The sequence below is a fragment of the Oncorhynchus nerka genome, linkage group LG13 (assembly GCF_034236695.1).
Source record: "Oncorhynchus nerka isolate Pitt River linkage group LG13, Oner_Uvic_2.0, whole genome shotgun sequence".
In the NCBI taxonomy this organism is placed as follows: Eukaryota; Metazoa; Chordata; class Actinopteri; order Salmoniformes; family Salmonidae; genus Oncorhynchus; species Oncorhynchus nerka.
The window spans coordinates 7,836,387-7,857,497 of NC_088408.1; the positions used below are offsets into that span (position 1 = coordinate 7,836,387).

The 21,111-nt window shown below is 40.8% G+C and overlaps 1 protein-coding gene across 9 annotated transcripts in view; it reads right to left on the reverse strand.

Moving 5' to 3' along the window:
* Window positions 1–2,699: 2,699 nt before the first annotated feature.
* The window catches only part of abcd4 (ATP-binding cassette, sub-family D (ALD), member 4), a 25,929-nt gene continuing 7,517 nt past the window's right edge, over window positions 2,700–21,111 (reverse strand). For 3 of the 9 annotated variants that reach the window (XM_065026166.1, XM_065026168.1, XM_065026169.1), the window contains 9 exons: window positions 20,979–21,100; window positions 18,998–19,089; window positions 18,771–18,860; window positions 18,013–18,158; window positions 6,223–6,371; window positions 5,613–5,649; window positions 5,423–5,472; window positions 4,967–5,019; window positions 4,450–4,810 (listed from right to left, as the gene is read on the reverse strand). In XM_065026166.1, the coding sequence (XP_064882238.1) occupies window positions 4,507–4,810; window positions 4,967–5,019; window positions 5,423–5,472; window positions 5,613–5,649; window positions 6,223–6,371; window positions 18,013–18,158; window positions 18,771–18,860; window positions 18,998–19,089; window positions 20,979–21,100 (1,043 nt within the window). In that variant the 3' untranslated portion in view covers window positions 4,450–4,506. The other 6 variants (XM_065026174.1, XM_065026167.1, XM_065026170.1 and 3 more) reach the window with 5 other exon arrangements.

Consider the following 21,111-nt stretch of genomic DNA (forward strand, 5'->3'; position numbering starts at 1 on the left):
CTTCACCTTGACAACAGTCCCACAGTTTCACCTTGACAACAGTCCCACAGCTTCACCTTGACAACAGTCCCACAGCTTCACCTTGACAACAGTCCCACAGCTTCACCTTGACAACAGTCCCACAGCTTCACCTTGACAACAGTCCCACAGCTTCACCTTGACAACAGTCCCACAGCTTCACCTTGACAACAGTCCCACAGCTTCACCTTGACCTGGTAAACAGTCCCAAAGCTTCACCTTGACAACAGTCCCAAAGCTTCACCTTGACAACAGTCCCACAGCTTTACCTTGACAACAATCCCACAGCTTCACCTTGACAACAGTCCCACAGCTTCACCTTGACAACAGTCCCACAGCTTCACCTTGACAACAGTCCCACAGCTTCACCTTGACAACAGTCCCACAGCTTCACCTTGACAACAGTCCCACAGCTTCACCTTGACCTGGTAAACAGTCCCAAAGCTTCACCTTGACAACAGTCCCAAAGCTTCACCTTGACAACAGTCCCACAGCTTTACCTTGACAACAATCCCACAGCTTCACCTTGACAACAGTCCCACAGCTTCACCTTGACAACAGTCCCACAGCTTCACCTTGACAACAGTCCCACAGCTTCACCTTGACCTGGTCAACAGTCCCACAGCTTCACCTTGACCTGGTCAACAGTCCCACAGCTTCACCTTGACAACAGTCCCACAGCTTCACCTTGACAACAGTCCCACAGCTTCACCTTGACAACAGTCCCACAGCTTCACCTTGACAACAGTCCCACAGCTTCACCTTTACCTTGACAACAGTCCCACAGCTTCACCTTGACCTAGTAAACAGTCCCACAGCTTCACCTTGACAACAGTCCCACAGCCACCACAACAGTCCCACAGCTTGACAACAGTCCCACAGCTTCACCTTGACAACAGTCCCACAGCTTCACCTTGACCTAGTAAACAGTCCCACAGCTTCACCTTGACAACAGTCCCGTCCCACAGCTTCACCTTGACAACAGTCCCACAGCTTCACCTTGACAACAGTCCCACAGCTTCACCTTGACCTAGTAAACAGTCCCACAGCTTCACCTTCCCACAGCTTCACATTGACAACAGTCCCACAGCTTCACCTTGACAACAGTCCCACAGCTTCACCTTGACCTGGTCAACAGTCCCACAGCTTCACCTTGACAACAGTCCCACAGCTTCACCTTGACCTAGTAAACAGTCCCACAGCTTCACCTTGACAACAGTCCCGTCCCACAGCTTCACCTTGACAACAGTCCCACAGCTTCACCTTGACAACAGTCCCACAGCTTCACCTTGACCTAGTAAACAGTCCCACAGCTTCACCTTCCCACAGCTTCACATTGACAACAGTCCCACAGCTTCACCTTGACAACAGTCCCACAGCTTCACTTTAACCTGTTCACTTTATATTCCACAATCAGTGAGCTGCATTTAGAGAGATGTTAGTTACCAATACTAGTTACTATGACTTGGAGAGTGGTGCAGGCACATTGTACTACTTGTGGCTGAATGGAAGCAAGTCCCTGCAGCAATGTTCCAACATCTAGTGGAAAGCCTTCCCAGAAGAGTGGAGGCTGTTATAGCAGCAATGTTCCAACATCTAGTGGAAAGCCTTCCCAGAAGAGTGGAGGCTGTTATAGCAGCAATGTTCCAACATCTAGTGGAAAGCCTTCCCAGAAGGATGGAGGCTGTTATAGCAGCAATGTTCCAACATCTAGTGGAAAGCCTTCCCAGAAGACTGGAGGCTGTTATAGCAGCAATGTTCCAACATCTAGTGGAAAGCCTTCCCAGAAGAGTGGAGGCTGTTATAGCAGCAATGTTCCAACATCTAGTGGAAAGCCTTCCCAGAAGACTGGAGGCTGTTATAGCAGCAATGTTCCAACATCTAGTGGAAAGCCTTCCCAGAAGGGTGGAGGCTGTTATAGCAGCAATGTTCCAACATCTAGTGGAAAGCCTTCCCAGAAGAGTGGAAGCTGTTATAGCAGCAAAAAGTGGGACCAACTCCATATTAATGCCCATGATTATGCAATGAGATGTTAGACGAGCAGGAGTCCACATACTTTGTAGCTTAAGTTAAGATGAATGGACTGTAAGCCACTCTGCATAAGATGTCAATGTAAAGTGTAATGAATAACTTCACCATGCTAAAAGAGATATTCAATGTCTGCTTTTTTACATTTTTACCCATCTACAAATAAATGTGCCCTTCTTTGCGAGGCATCGGTGTGGAAAAAACTTGACTGGCCTGCACAGATCCCTGACTTCAACCCCTTGGGGAAAAACCTCCCTGGTCTTTATGGTTGGATCTGTACTTGAAATTCACTGCTCTACTGAGGGACCCTATAGATAATTGTATGTGTGGGGGTACAGAGATGAGGTAGTCATTCAAAAATCATGTTTTTGTCCATGCAATTTATTAATTTAGGGGCGGCAGCGTAGCCTAGTGGTTAGAGCGTTGGACTAGTAACCGGAAGGTTGCGAGTTCAAACCCTCGAGCTGACAAGGTACAAATCTGTCGTTCTGCCCCTGAACAGGCAGTTAACCCACTGTTCCTAGGCAGTCATTGAAAATAAGAATGTGTTCTTAACTGACTTGCCTGGTTAAATAAAATAAAAAAATAAATTACTGCAGAATTGATTTAGACTTGCAATAACAAAAGGTGTTAAACTTATTTGACTCAAGACATTTCAGCTTTTCATTTTTTATTAATTAGTAAAAAAATAAAAAATAAAATCCACTTTGACATGATGGGGTATTGTGTGTAAACCAGTGACATAGAAAATCTACATTTAATCCATGTTAAATTCAGGCTGTAAACAACAACAAAATGTGGACAAAGTCAAGGGGTGTGAATACTTCCTGAAGGCACTGTATATTTACTTAATGAGACAATACAAATGTGACTAAAATATGACTAAAATTACAAGGCATTTAGTTGACTAAAATGGACCAATGTTTGTCATTTTGACTAATTTATTATTCAAATGACAAATGTGACCAAGATTTAATTATATTTTAGTCAAAATGACTAAGACTAAATGTAAAAGAGTGCCAAAATTAACACTGGTTTTGGTTAATAAGTGATTGTCAGTTACATTGTGGTTGTGTTGTGGCCAGTCATATTGTGGTTGTGCTTTGGTTGGGTTGTGGTCATTTACATTTTGGTTGTGTTAATGTTTGGTTGTGACCAGTCATTGTTTCAAGCATCACTCCTGTTTAAGCTTGGTCAGCTCCCAGCGTCCCTCTCCACACAGTTTCAATGAGACGTCATGGTACTGGAGGGGGAACAGTCAGAAGGGTCTTCATAACACATTCATAACCCTTCATACCACATTCATAACCATACATAACCCTTCATAACTCATACCACATTCATAACCCTTCATAACACATACCACATTCATAACCATACATAACCCTTCATAACTCATACCACATTCATAACCCTTCATAACACATACCACATTCATAACCCTTCATACCACATTCATAACCCTTCATAACACATACCACATTCATAACCCTTCATACCACATTCATAACCCTTCATAACACATACCACATTCATAACCCTTCATACCACATTCATAACACATACCACATTCATAACCCTTCATAACACATACCACATTCATAACCCTTCATAACTCATACCACATTCATAACCCTTCATAACACATACCACATTCATAACCCTTCATAACACATACCACATTTATAACCCTTCATAACACATACCACATTCATAACCCTTTATAACACATAACACAATGATATCCCTTCATAACACATAACACATTCATATCCCTTCATAACACAAATTCTTAACCCTTCATAACATATTCATAACACATACATAAGCACTTCATAACGCATTCACTACATAATACTTATGTCAACTTGTGTACCTTCTCTAGGCTTTTGCGGTGTCCCAGGCTGACCAGGGTCATTCCCAGCTGCTTACAGCCTCGGTACATCTGCCCCTCTGCGTCCTCTGTCAGGGCACTGGTCGCCTCGTCCAACACTGGCACGCACGCGCGCACACACACACACACACACACACACACACACACACACACACACACACACACACACACACACACACACACACACACACACACAGGAAGTTAGCACTAGCCTCAGTCAACACTGACAAAAAAAAAACACTGAAAAAAATGGGGAAAAAAAGAATCCAATTTCCTGTTTATTCACTGATTTTTGTATTTGATGTCTTGAATCAACCAAAAGTTGAAATAGAGTTGATCTCCACCGTAGTTTTAATCATTACACACTTAGATACATTGTATCATACGGTCAGCATCGATGGTAACGTGGGTCGGCAACAGACCTGCGTATTTAGGCTGCAGGTAGAAGAGTCGGGCAAAGCAAAGCCTCTGCATCTCCCCTGGAGACAGAACATCATACCTGCAGAGAGAGAGAGAGAGAGAGAGAGAGAGACAGAGACAGGAGGTCAGCCATTTCATTCCACAATCTAAAGCCACTGCCCCTGGAGACAGAAGAGAGACACAGAAAGAGAGGGAGAGAGAGAGAGAGAGAGACAGGAGGTCAGCCATTTCATTCCACAATCTAAAGCCACTGCCCCTGGAGACAGAAGAGAGACACAGAAAGATAGGGAGAGAGAGAGACAGGGAGAGAGAGAGAGACAGGAGGTCAGCCATTTCATTCCACAATCTAAAGCCACTGCCCCTGGAGACAGAAGAGAGACACAGAAAGAGAGGGAGAGAGAGAGAGACAGGAGGTCAGCCATTTCATTCCACAATCTAAAGCCACTGCCCCTGGAGACAGAACATCATACCTGCAGAGAGAGACAGAGACTTTTAGAGTCTTTTATCTTTATCAAATGGTGCCCATCATTTTGGACGTGACTGTATACATGTACTGTAGTAACTACGGGTACCAGAAAGTCAAGACCACATTTGTTTGTTCCTTACCAGTTCCAGTCTACAGGCTCATCCAGTCCTCCTGTCCTCTTCAGGAGACCAGACTAGAACATCAGAGAGGGGTCATATCCTTAGAATAGCGTAAATATAGGAAAAATATACAGAGTAAAACTGTAAGTGGGGCGGCAGGGTAGCCTAGTGGTTAGAGTGGAGGGGCGGCAGGGTAGCCTAGTGGTTAGAGTGGAGGGGCGGCAGGGTAGCCTAGTGGTTAGAGTGGAGGGGCGGCAGGGTAGCCTAGTGGTTAGAGCGTTGGACTAGTTAACCGGAAGGTTGAAAGTTCAAACCCCAGAGCTGACAAGGTACAAATTGGTCGTTCTGCCCCTGAACAAGGCAGTTAACCCACTGTTCCTAGGCCGTCATTGTAAATAATAATTTGTTCTTAACTGACTTGCCTAGTTAAATAAAGGTCAAATAAATAAATTAAAAAGTATGCTAATATACACTTACCACTCCAGCTAGTTCCAGGTACTGTATGATTCTCTCATCGTCCACTGACCCTGTGAAAAGACAACCGTTATGGCTTTAACACAGAAGTTTTTTTTGGGGGGGGGGTATATGAATTACTATTTCCTCCTCGTGACACTTTCTCTTAATGTCAAAATGTGGCCCTGAGAAGGCCATTTTCACAACACCATACCTGATACAGGGTAGATCTCCTTCAGAGGGTAGATCACCTGTTGAAGAGAGAGAAAAAAGAAGTTAGTTAAATTTTGTTACACTAGTACGATCTTCCTCAACTGATGAGTAGGGTTGTGAGCAAAGTAGGAATGAACAAAACAAACAAATTAATGTTTTCTAGCTGTTCTCTGAGTGTTCCGTCAGTCAGGTAGGGTTTCTGGGTAATATAGTACTTACCTGTTCTCTGAGCGTTCCGTCTGTCAGGTAGGGTTTCTGGGTAATATAGTACTTACCTGTTCTCTGAGTGTTCCGTCAGTCAGGTAGGGTTTCTGGGTAATATAGTAATTACCTGTTCTCTGAGTGTTCCGTCTGTCAGGTAGGGTTTCTGGGTAATATAGTAATTACCTGTTCTCTGAGTGTTCCGTCTGTCAGGTAGGGTTTCTGGGTAATATAGTAATTACCTGTTCTCTGAGCTTTCCGTCTGTCAGGTAGGGTTTCTGGGTAATATAGTACTGACCTGTTCTCTGAGTGTTCCGTCTGTCAGGTAGGGTTTCTGGGTAATATAGTACTTACCTGTTCTCTGAGTGTTCCGTCTGTCAGGTAGGGTTTCTGGGTAATATAGTAATTACCTGTTCTCTGAGTGTTCCGTCTGTCAGGTAGGGTTTCTGAGGCAGAAAGAGGATTCCCCTGGGACCGAAACACGTCGTCATCTGGACATAGCCGCTGTCGGCCTCCCACAGGCGGTTCAGGACCCTCAGTAGGGAGGTCTTCCCAGTGCCTGTGTTTCGGGATGAGGCATAGACTTCGTGAGACGACTCTTCTTTGTATCTGTCCCATTAGGTCATCTGTGAGAACACGGGCAGCAGCATTGCGGCCATCTCCATACACTCGTAAAATTGACTATCCTACCGATCCTCGACTTCGGCGATGTCATTTACAAAATACCCCTACCTCTATATTATACCAGTCTACCCCTACCTGTATATTATACCAGTCTATCCCTACCTGTATATTATAATATACCTGTCTACCCTACCTGTATATTATAATATACCAGTCTACTCCTACCTGTATATTATACCAGTCTACCCCTACCTGTATATTATACCAGTCTATCCCTACCTGTATATTATAATATACCAGTCTACCCCTACCTGTATATTATACCTGTCTATCCCTACCTGTAAATTATAATATACCGGTCTACCCCTACCTGTATATTATAATATACCTGTCTACCTACCTGTATATTATACCAGTCTACCCCTACCTGTATATTATACCAGTCTATCCCTACCTGTATATTATACCAGTCTACCCCTACCTGTATATTATACCAGTCTACCCCTACCTGTATATTATACCAGTCTATCCCTACCTGTATATTATAATATACCAGTCTACTCCTACCTGTATATTATACCACTCTATCCCTACCTGTATATTATAATATACCAGTCTACCCTACCTGTATATTATACCAGTCTACCCTACCTGTATATTATAATATACCAGTCTACCCCTACCTGTATATTATACCAGTCTATCCCTACCTGTATATTATAATATACCAGTCTACCCCTGCTGTATATTATACCAGTCTACCCCTACCTGTATATTATACCAGTCTACCCTACCTGTATATTATACCAGTCTACCCTACCTGTATATTATACCAGTCTACCCTTCCTGTATATTATAATATACCTGTCTACCCCTACCTGTATATTATACCAGTCTACCCTACCTGTATATTATAATATACCAGTCTACCCCTACCTGTATATTATAATATACCTGTCTACCCCTACCTGTATATTATACCAGTCTATCCCTACCTGTATATTGTAATATACCAGTCTACCCTACCTGTATATTATACCAGTCTACCCTACCTGTATATTATAATATACCTGTCTACCCCTACCTGTATATTATACCAGTCTATCCCTACCTGTATATTATAATATACCAGTCTACCCTACCTGTATATTATACCAGTCTACCCTACCTGTATACTATAATATACCAGTCTACCCCTACCTGTATATTATACCAGTCTATCCCTACCTATATATTATAATATACCAGTCTACCCCTACCTGTATATTATACCAGTCTACCCCTACCTGTATATTATACCAGTCTACCCTACCTGTATATTATACCAGTCTACCCTACCTGTATATTATAATATACCAGTCTACCCCTACCTGTATATTATACCAGTCTACCCTACCTGTATATTATACCAGTCTACCCTACCTGTATATTATACCAGTCTACCCTACCTGTATATTATAATATACCTGTCTACCTACCTGTATATTATACCAGTCTACCCCTACCTGTATATTATACCAGTCTATCCCTACCTGTATATTATACCAGTCTATCCCTACCTGTATATTATACCAGTCTATCCCTACCTGTATATTATAATATACCTGTCTACCTACCTGTATATTATACCTGTATATTGTACCAGTCTACCCCTACCTGTATATTATACCAGTCTATCCCTACCTGTATATTATAATATACCTGTCTACCTACCTGTATATTATACCAGTCTATCCCTACCTGTATATTATACCAGTCTACCTACCTGTATATTATACCAGTCTATCCCTACCTGTATATTATAATATACCTGTCTACCTACCTGTATATTATAATATACCTGTCTACCTACCTGTATATTATACCAGTCTATCCCTACCTGTATATTATACCAGTCTACCTACCTGTATATTATACCAGTCTATCCCTACCTGTATATTATAATATACCTGTCTACCTACCTGTATATTATACCTGTATATTGTACCAGTCTATCCCTACCTGTATATTATAATATACCTGTCTACCTACCTGTATATTATACCAGTCTATCCCTACCTGTATATTATACCAGTCTATCCCTACCTGTATATTATAATATACCTGTCTACCTACCTGTATATTATACCTGTATATTGTACCAGTCTAACCCTACCTGTATATTATACCAGTCTATCCCTACCTGTATATTATAATATACCTGTCTACCTACCTGTATATTATACCAGTCTATCCCTACCTGTATATTATACCAGTCTATCCCTTCCTGTATATTATAATATACCAGTCTACCCTACCTGTATATTATACCAGTCTACCCTACCTGTATATTATAATATACCAGTCTACCCCTACCTGTATATTATACCAGTCTACCCCTACCTGTATATTATACCAGTCTATCCCTACCTGTATATTATACCAGTCTATCCCTACCTGTATATTATACCAGTCTATCCCTACCTGTATATTATACCAGTCTACCCTACCTGTATATTATACCAGTCTACCCTACCTGTATATTATACCAGTCTATCCCTACCTGTATATTATACCAGTCTATCCCTACCTGTATATTATAATGTACCTGTCTACCTACCTGTATATTATACCAGTCTATCCCTACCTGTATATTATACCAGTCTATCCCTACCTGTATATTATACCTGTCTATCCCTACCTGTATATTATACCAGTCTACCTACCTGTATATTATACCAGTCTATCCCTACCTGTATATTATACCTGTCTATCCCTACCTGTATATTATACAAGTCTACCCTACCTGTATATTATACCAGTCTATCCCTACCTGTATATTATACCAGTCTACCTACCTGTATATTATACCAGTCTATCCCTACCTGTATATTATACCAGTCTACCTACCTGTATATTATACCTGTATATTGTACCAGTCTATCCCTACCTGTATATTATAATATACCTGTCTACCTACCTGTATATTATACCAGTCTATCCCTACCTGTATATTATACCAGTCTATCCCTACCTGTATATTATACCAGTCTACCCTACCTGTATATTATAATATACCTGTCTACCTACCTGTATATTATACCAGTCTATCCCTACCTGTATATTATACCAGTCTACCCTACCTGTATATTATAATATACCTGTCTACCTACCTGTATATTATACCAGTCTATCCCTACCTGTATATTATACCAGTCTACCCTACCTGTATATTATACCAGTCTATCCCTACCTGTATATTATACCAGTCTATCCCTACCTGTATATTATAATATACCTGTCTACCTACCTGTATATTATACCTGTATATTGTACCAGTCTAACCCTACCTGTATATTATACCGGTCTATCCCTACCTGTATATTATAATATACCTGTCTACCTACCTGTATATGATACCAGTCTATCCCTACCTGTATATTATACCAGTCTATCCCTACCTGTATATTATACCAGTCTACCCCTACCTGTATATTATACCAGTCTATCCCTACCTGTATATTATACCAGTCTATCCCTACCTGTATATTATACCAGTCTACCCTACCTGTATATTATACCAGTCTACCCTACCTGTATATTATACCAGTCTATCCCTTCCTGTATATTATAATATACCTGTCTACCTACCTGTATATTATACCAGTCTATCCCTACCTGTATATTATACCAGTCTATCCCTACCTGTATATTATACCAGTCTATCCCTACCTGTATATTATAATATACCTGTCTACCTACCTGTATATTATACCAGTCTATCCCTACCTGTATATTATACCAGTCTACCTACCTGTATATTATACCAGTCTATCCCTACCTGTATATTATACCTGTCTATCCCTACCTGTATATTATACCTGTCTACCCTACCTGTATATTATACCAGTCTATCCCTACCTGTATATTATACCAGTCTATCCCTACCTGTATATTATACCAGTCTACCTACCTGTATATTATACCAGTCTATCCCTACCTGTATATTATACCAGTCTACCTACCTGTATATTATACCTGTATATTGTACCAGTCTATCCCTACCTGTATATTATAATATACCTGTCTACCTACTTGTATATTATACCAGTCTATCCCTACCTGTATATTATACCAGTCTATCCCTACCTGTATATTATACCAGTCTACCCTACCTGTATATTATAATATACCTGTCTACCTACCTGTATATTATACCAGTCTATCCCTACCTGTATATTATACCAGTCTATCCCTACCTGTATATTATAATATACCTGTCTACCTACCTGTATATTATACCAGTCTATCCCTACCTGTATATTATACCAGTCTACCCTACCTGTATATTATACCAGTCTACCCTACCTGTATATTATACCAGTCTACCTACCTGTATATTATACCAGTCTATCCCTACCTGTATATTATACCAGTCTACCTACCTGTATATTATACCTGTATATTGTACCAGTCTATCCCTACCTGTATATTATAATATACCTGTCTACCTACCTGTATATTATACCAGTCTATCCCTACCTGTATATTATACCAGTCTATCCCTACCTGTATATTATAATATACCTGTCTACCTACCTGTATATTATACCAGTCTATCACCACCTGTATATTATACCAGTCTACCTACCTGTATATTATACCTGTATATTGTACCAGTCTATCCCTACCTGTATATTATAATATACCTGTCTACCTACCTGTATATTATACCAGTCTATCCCTACCTGTATATTATACCAGTCTATCCCTACCTGTATATTATAATATACCTGTCTACCTACCTGTATATTATACCAGTCTATCCCTACCTGTATATTATACCAGTCTACCTACCTGTATATTATACCAGTCTATCACCACCTGTATATTATACCAGTCTACCTACCTGTATATTATACCTGTATATTGTACCAGTCTATCCCTACCTGTATATTATAATATACCTGTCTACCTACCTGTATATTATACCAGTCTATCCCTACCTGTATATTATACCAGTCTATCCCTACCTGTATATTATAATATACCTGTCTACCTACCTGTATATTATACCAGTCTATCCCTACCTGTATATTATACCAGTCTACCTACCTGTATATTATACCAGTCTATCCCTACCTGTATATTATAATATACCTGTCTACCTACCTGTATATTATACCAGTCTAACCCTACCTGTATATTATAATATACCTGTCTACCTACCTGTATATTATACCTGTATATTGTACCAGTCTAACCCTACCTGTATATTATACCTGTCTATCCCTACCTGTATATTATAATATACCTGTCTACCTACCTGTATATTGTACCAGTCTATCCCTACCTGTATATTATAATATACCTGTCTACCTACCTGTATATTATACCAGTCTATCCCTACCTGTATATTATACCAGTCTACCTACCTGTATATTATACCAGTCTATCCCTACCTGTATATTATAATATACCTGTCTACCTACCTGTATATTATACCAGTCTAACCCTACCTGTATATTATAATATACCTGTCTACCTACCTGTATATTATACCTGTATATTGTACCAGTCTAACCCTACCTGTATATTATACCTGTCTATCCCTACCTGTATATTATAATATACCTGTCTACCCTACCTGTATATTATAATATACCTGTCTACCTACCTGTATATTATACCAGTCTACCCCTACCTGTATATTATAATATACCTGTCTACCTACCTGTATATTATACCAGTCTATCCCTACCTGTATATTATACCTGTATATTATACCAGTCTATCCCTACCTGTATATTATAATATACCTGTCTACCTACCTGTATATTATACCTGTATATTGTACCAGTCTATCCCTACCTGTATATTATAATATACCTGTCTACCTACCTGTATATTATACCAGTCTATCCCTACCTGTATATTATACCAGTCTATCCCTACCTGTATATTATACCAGTCTACCCCTACCTGTATATTATACCAGTCTACCCCTACCTGTATATTATAATATACCTGTCTACCTACCTGTATATTATACCTGTATATTGTACCAGTCTAACCCTACCTGTATATTATACCAGTCTATCCCTACCTGTATATTATAATATACCTGTCTACCTACCTGTATATTATACCAGTCTATCCCTACCTGTATATTATACCAGTCTATCCCTTCCTGTATATTATAATATACCAGTCTACCCTACCTGTATATTATACCAGTCTACCCTACCTGTATATTATAATATACCAGTCTACCCCTACCTGTATATTATACCAGTCTACCCCTACCTGTATATTATACCAGTCTATCCCTACCTGTATATTATACCAGTCTATCCCTACCTGTATATTATACCAGTCTACCCTACCTGTATATTATACCAGTCTACCCTACCTGTATATTATACCAGTCTATCCCTACCTGTATATTATACCAGTCTATCCCTACCTGTATATTATAATATACCTGTCTACCTACCTGTATATTATACCAGTCTATCCCTACCTGTATATTATACCAGTCTATCCCTACCTGTATATTATAATATACCTGTCTATCCCTACCTGTATATTATACCAGTCTATCCCTACCTGTATATTATACCTGTCTATCCCTACCTGTATATTATACAAGTCTACCCTACCTGTATATTATACCAGTCTATCCCTACCTGTATATTATACCAGTCTACCTACCTGTATATTATACCAGTCTATCCCTACCTGTATATTATACCAGTCTACCTACCTGTATATTATACCTGTATATTGTACCAGTCTATCCCTACCTGTATATTATAATATACCTGTCTACCTACCTGTATATTATACCAGTCTATCCCTACCTGTATATTATACCAGTCTATCCCTACCTGTATATTATACCAGTCTATCCCTACCTGTATATTATAATATACCTGTCTACCTACCTGTATATTATACCAGTCTATCCCTACCTGTATATTATACCAGTCTACCCTACCTGTATATTATACCAGTCTATCCCTACCTGTATATTATACCAGTCTATCCCTACCTGTATATTATACCAGTCTATCCCTACCTGTATATTATAATATACCTGTCTACCTACCTGTATATTATACCTGTATATTGTACCAGTCTAACCCTACCTGTATATTATACCGGTCTATCCCTACCTGTATATTATAATATACCTGTCTACCTACCTGTATATGATACCAGTCTATCCCTACCTGTATATTATACCAGTCTATCCCTACCTGTATATTATACCAGTCTACCCCTACCTGTATATTATACCAGTCTATCCCTACCTGTATATTATACCAGTCTATCCCTACCTGTATATTATACCAGTCTACCCTACCTGTATATTATACCAGTCTACCCTACCTGTATATTATACCAGTCTATCCCTTCCTGTATATTATAATATACCTGTCTACCTACCTGTATATTATACCAGTCTATCCCTACCTGTATATTATACCTGTATATTATACCAGTCTATCCCTACCTGTATATTATACCAGTCTATCCCTTCCTGTATATTATAATATACCTGTCTACCTACCTGTATATTATACCAGTCTATCCCTACCTGTATATTATACCAGTCTACCTACCTGTATATTATACCAGTCTATCCCTACCTGTATATTATACCAGTCTATCCCTACCTGTATATTATACCAGTCTACCTACCTGTATATTATACCAGTCTATCCCTACCTGTATATTATACCAGTCTACCTACCTGTATATTATACCTGTATATTGTACCAGTCTAGCCCTACCTGTATATTATAATATACCTGTCTACCTACTTGTATATTATACCAGTCTATCCCTACCTGTATATTATACCAGTCTATCCCTACCTGTATATTATACCAGTCTACCCTACCTGTATATTATAATATACCTGTCTACCTACCTGTATATTATACCAGTCTATCCCTACCTGTATATTATACCAGTCTATCCCTACCTGTATATTATAATATACCTGTCTACCTACCTGTATATTATACCAGTCTATCCCTACCTGTATATTATACCAGTCTACCCTACCTGTATATTATACCAGTCTACCCTACCTGTATATTATACCAGTCTATCCCTACCTGTATATTATACCAGTCTATCCCTACCTGTATATTATAATATACCTGTCTACCTACCTGTATATTATACCAGTCTATCCCTACCTGTATATTATACCAGTCTACCTACCTGTATATTATACCAGTCTATCACCACCTGTATATTATACCAGTCTACCTACCTGTATATTATACCTGTATATTGTACCAGTCTATCCCTACCTGTATATTATAATATACCTGTCTACCTACCTGTATATTATACCAGTCTATCCCTACCTGTATATTATACCAGTCTATCCCTACCTGTATATTATAATATACCTGTCTACCTACCTGTATATTATACCAGTCTATCCCTACCTGTATATTATACCAGTCTATCCCTACCTGTATATTATAATATACCTGTCTACCTACCTGTATATTATACCAGTCTAACCCTACCTGTATATTATAATATACCTGTCTACCTACCTGTATATTATACCTGTATATTGTACCAGTCTAACCCTACCTGTATATTATACCTGTCTATCCCTACCTGTATATTATAATATACCTGTCTACCTACCTGTATATTATACCTGTATATTGTACCAGTCTATCCCTACCTGTATATTATAATATACCTGTCTACCTACCTGTATATTATACCAGTCTATCCCTACCTGTATATTATAATATACCTGTCTACCTACCTGTATATTATACCAGTCTAACCCTACCTGTATATTATAATATACCTGTCTACCTACCTGTATATTATACCTGTATATTGTACCAGTCTAACCCTACCTGTATATTATACCTGTCTATCCCTACCTGTATATTATAATATACCTGTCTACCCTACCTGTATATTATAATATACCTGTCTACCTACCTGTATATTATACCAGTTTACCCCTACCTGTATATTATAATATACCTGTCTACCTACCTGTATATTATACCAGTCTATCCCTACCTGTATATTATACCTGTATATTATACCAGTCTATCCCTACCTGTATATTATACCAGTCTATCCCTACCTGTATATTATACCAGTCTATCCCTACCTGTATATTATACCAGTCTATCCCTTCCTGTATATTATACCAGTCTACCCTTCCTGTATATTATACCAGTCTATCACTACCTGTATATTATACCAGTCTATCCCTTCCTGTATATTATAATATACCAGTCTACCCTACCTGTATATTATAATATACCAGTCTACCCTACCTGTATATTATACCAGTCTACCCTACCTGTATATTATAATATACCAGTCTACCCCTACCTGTATATTATACCTGTCTACCCTACCTGTATATTATACCTGTCTACCCTACCTGTATATTATACCTGTCTACCCTACCTGTATATTATACCTGTCTACCTACCTGTATATTATACCTGTCTACCTACCTGTATATTATACCTGTCTACCTACCTGTATATTATACCTGTCTACCTACCTGTATATTATACCTGTCTACCTACCTGTATATTATACCTGTCTACCTACCTGTATATTATACCTGTCTACCTACCTGTATATTATACCTGTCTACCTACCTGTATATTATACCTGTCTACCTACCTGTATATTATACCTGTCTACCTACCTGTATATTATATTATACCTGTCTACCCACCTGTGTATTATAATATACCTGTCTACCCCTACCTGTATATTATACCAGTCTACCTACCTGTATATTATATTATACCTGTCTACCCTACCTGTATATTATAATATACCTGTCTACCCTACCTGTATATTATAATATACCTGTCTACCAGTCTACCCTACCTGTATATTATACCAGTCTCCCTACCTGTATATTATACCTGTTTACCTACCTGTATATTATACCTGTCTACCTACCTGTATATTATAATATACCTGTATATTATAATATACCTGTCTACCCATACCTGTATATTATACCTGTCTACTTACCTGTATATTATACCAGTCTATCCCTACCTGTATATTATACCTGTCTAACTACCTGTATATTATACCTGTCTAACTACCTGTATATTATACCTGTCTAACTACCTGTATATTATACCTGTCTACCTACCTGTATATTATACCAGTCTACCCTACCTGTATATTATAATATACCTGTCTACCTACCTGTATATTATAATATACCAGTCTACCTACCTGTATATTATAATATACCAGTCTACCTACCTGTATATTATACCAGTCTATCCCTACCTGTATATTATACCTGTCTACCTACCTGTATATTATACCAGTCTACCCCTACCTGTATATTATACCAGTCTACCCCTACCTGTATATTATACCAGTCTACCCTACCTGTATATTATACCAGTCTACCCTACCTGTATATTATACCCGTCTACCCCTACCTGTATATTATACCCGTCTACCCCTACCTGTATATTATACCCGTCTACCCCTACCTGTATATTATACCCGTCTACCTACCTGTATATTATACCCGTCTACCTACCTGTATATTATACCCGTCTACCTACCTGTATATTATACCCGTCTACCTACCTGTATATTATACCCGTCTACCTACCTGTATATTATACCCGTCTACCCCTACCTGTATATTATACCCGTCTACCCCTACCTGTATATTATACCCGTCTACCCCTACCTGTATATTATACCCGTCTACCCCTACCTGTATATTATACCCGTCTACCCCTACCTGTATATTATACCCGTCTACCCCTACCTGTATATTATACCCGTCTACCCCTACCTGTATATTATACCCGTCTACCCCTACCTGTATATTATACCCGTCTACCCCTACCTGTATATTATACCCGTCTACCCCTACCTGTATATTATACCCGTCTACCCCTACCTGTATATTATACCCGTCTACCCCTACCTGTATATTATACCCGTCTACCCCTACCTGTATATTATACCCGTCTACCCCTACCTGTATATTATACCCGTCTACCTACCTGTATATTATACCCGTCTACCTACCTGTATCTTATACCCGTCTACCTACCTGTATCTTATACCCGTCTACCTACCTGTATCTTATACCCGTCTACTCCTACCTGTATCTTATACCCGTCTACTCCTACCTGTATCTTATACCTGTCTACTCCTACCTGTATCTTATACCTGTCTACCTACCTGTATCTTATACCTGTCTACCTACCTGTATCTTATACCTGTCTACCTACCTGTATATTATACCTGTCTACCTACCTGTATATTATACCTGTCTACCTACCTGTATCTTATACCTGTCTACTCCTACCTGTATCTTATACCTGTCTACTCCTACCTGTATCTTATACCTGTCTACTCCTACCTGTATCTTATACCTGTCTACTCCTACCTGTATCTTATACCTGTCTACTCCTACCTGTATCTTATACCTGTCTACTCCTACCTGTATCTTATACCTGTCCACTCCTACCTATATCTTATACCTGTCTACTCCTACCTGTATATTATACCTGTCTACCTACCTGTGTTTCCCACCACCAGCAGATTGGAGCCCTGGCTGATCTTGATACTCAGCTCTTCAACCAGCAGCTGCTCAGAGAAGGGACTCTTGTAGGACACACAGTCCAGGATGAAGGCTGTGTCTACTGGACCACTGTGGACCTTGTCACTGGATGGAGAGGGGAGGGGAGGTGAAGAGAAGGAAGCAGTTAGCCTAGTGGTTAGCAGATAGCCTAGTGGTTAGCAGGTAGCCTAGTGGTTAGCAGGTAGCCTAGTGGTTAGCAGGTAGCCTAGTGGTTAGCAGGTAGCCTAGCAGGTAGCGGTTAGTGGTGGTTAAGAGCATTGTGAGCATTAAGAGCATTGTGCCAGTAACCAAAAGGTCGATGTGCTCTTGAGCAAGGCACCCCAAACCTAATTGCTCCTGTATGTCATTCTGGATAAGAGCATCTGCAAAAGGACTAAAATGTCAAAATGCCAAACATAGGAGAGGGGAGAAAATCTTTAGCCATGTTCCTTTCAGCATTCTCCTCTTTGTGATTGCACTCGTAATCCTACCTTCAAAACTCATTCCTGTGCTCTGAGTACTCTGGAGCATGGAAGCCTGCTTAACGGAACATACTGCAGCCTGTTAGAGTACTCTGGAGCATGGAAGCCTGCTTAACGGAACATACTGCAGCCTGTTAGAGTACTCTGGAGCATGGAAGCTTAACGGAACATACTGCAGCCTGTTAGAGTACTCTGGAGCATGGAAGCTTAACGGAACATACTGCTGTTGTTTTACCTGTCAAAGTCGTAGGAATCTCCTGATGCAGGGTCGTAGTCACAACGTGTCCTCAAGATATCATCCATTACTTCCCTCAGCTCTCCTATCCTGCCCACAACACACACAGCATGACAATAAGCTTCTGGGTGTTACTACACACACACACACACACACACACACACACACACACACACACACACACACACACACACACACACACGGTTGATCAGTATGCGTAATGTTACCTGTGGGTGTATCCAGCCACATCTGACAGAGTGGTAGACAGGTCTATTAGCTGACTGAAGCAGCTTATCAAGTAGATACATACAAAGGCATTCTGAGGGAGAGAAAGAGAGAGAGAGGGGTGAGAGAGAGAGCGCAGATAGAGGTGAGAGAAAGAGAGAGAGAGAGCGCAGATAGAGGTGAGAGAGAGAGCGCAGATAGAGGTGAGAGAGAGAGAGAGAGCGCAGATAGAGGTGAGAGAGAGAGAGAGAGCGCAGATAGAGGTGAGAGAGAGAGAGAGAGCGCAGATAGAGGTGAGAGAGAGAGCGCAGATAGAGGTGAGAGAGAGAGAGAGAGCGCAGATAGAGGTGAGAGAGAGCGCAGATAGAGAGGAGAGAGAGAGCGCAGATAGAGGTGAGAGAGAGAGAGAGAGCGCAGATAGAGGTGAGAGAGAGAGAGTGCGCAGATAGAGGTGAGAGAGAGAGAGAGCGCAGATAGAGGTGAGAGAGAGAGAGAGCGCAGATAGAGGTGAGAGAGAGAGCGCAGATAGAGGTGAGAGAGAGAGCGCAGATAGAGGTGAGAGAGAGAGAGAGAGCGCAGATAGAGGTGAGAGAGAGAGAGTGCGCAGATAGAGGTGAGAGAGAGAGAGAGCGCAGATAGAGGTGAGAGAGAGAGAGAGCGCAGATAGAGGTGAGAGAGAGAGCGCAGATAGAGGTGAGAGAGAGAGAGCGCAGATAGAGGTGAGAGAGAGAGCGCAGATAGAGGTGAGAGAGAGAGCGCAGATAGAGGTGAGAGAGAGAAGAGAAGAGGAGAAAGAGAGGTGAGAGAGAGAAGAGAGAGAGCAGAGAGGGCGAGAGAGAGAGAGAGAGAGATTTGTGACTGTGTGTGGTCAGGCACTGCAAGGCAGAATAAGAGAAAGTATTGACGGTCCCCGTATATAAAGGTCCCCTAGTTCAGGATCTCTATGAACCTGTAAACCTGCTCTGTTCTCTTCCTCTCCAAGACAGGACATTACATACAGTGACTTAGAGACAACCTTTTTAATGTATAGCATATGGTATATACTGCCACCAAGAGGATAGAGGCGGTAATGACAGTAATGAGGGCATGGAAGACAAGTAATCTGTGGAGAGAGAGGGGGAAAAACAGTGGCCTACCTTACTGATGAGGACACTGAGCTCCACCTGGACTACTGTACCTTACTGATGAGGACACTGAGCTCCACCTGGACTACTGTACCTTACTGATGAGGACACTGTCCCCTGGACTACTGTACCTTACTGATGAAGACACTGTCCCCTGGACTACTGTACCTTACTGATGAGGACACTGTCCCCTGGGCTACTGTACCTTACTGATGAGGACACTGAGCTCCACCTGAACTACTGTACCTTACTGATGAGGACACTGAGCTCCACCTGGGCTACTGTACCTTACTGATGAGGACACTGTACCTTACTGATGAGGACACTGTCCCCTGGACTACTGTACCGAACTGATGAGGACACTGTCCCCTGGACTACTGTACCGAACTGATGAGGGCACTGTCCCCTGGGCTACTGTACCTTACTGATGAGGACACTGAGCTCCACCTAGACTGCTGTACCTTACCGATGAGGACACTGAGCTCCACCTGGACTACTGTACCTTACCGATGAGGGCACCGAGCTCCCCTGGACTGCTGTACCTTACTGATGAGGGCACCGAGCTCCCCTGGACTGCTGTACCTTACTGATGAGGACACTGAGCTCCACCTGGACTGCTGTACCTTACTGATGAGGACACTGAGCTCCACCTGGACTGCTGTACCTTACTGATGAGGGCACCGAGCTCCCCTGGACTGCTGTACCTTACTGATGAGGACACTGAGCTCCACCTGGACTGCTGTACCTTACCGATGAGGACACTGCCCCCTGAACTACTGTACCTTACCGATGAGGGCACCGAGCTCCCCTGGACTGCTGTACCTTACCGATGAGGACACTGCCCCCTGAACTACTGTACCTTACTGATGAGGGCACTGAGCTCCCCTGGACTGAGGTTGTTATAAACACCCGAAAAGATGGGGATGGAGATAATGATGTAGCTGAGGATACCACCCAGGTAGTCAAAGGTGTTCACTCCAACTGAGAGAGGA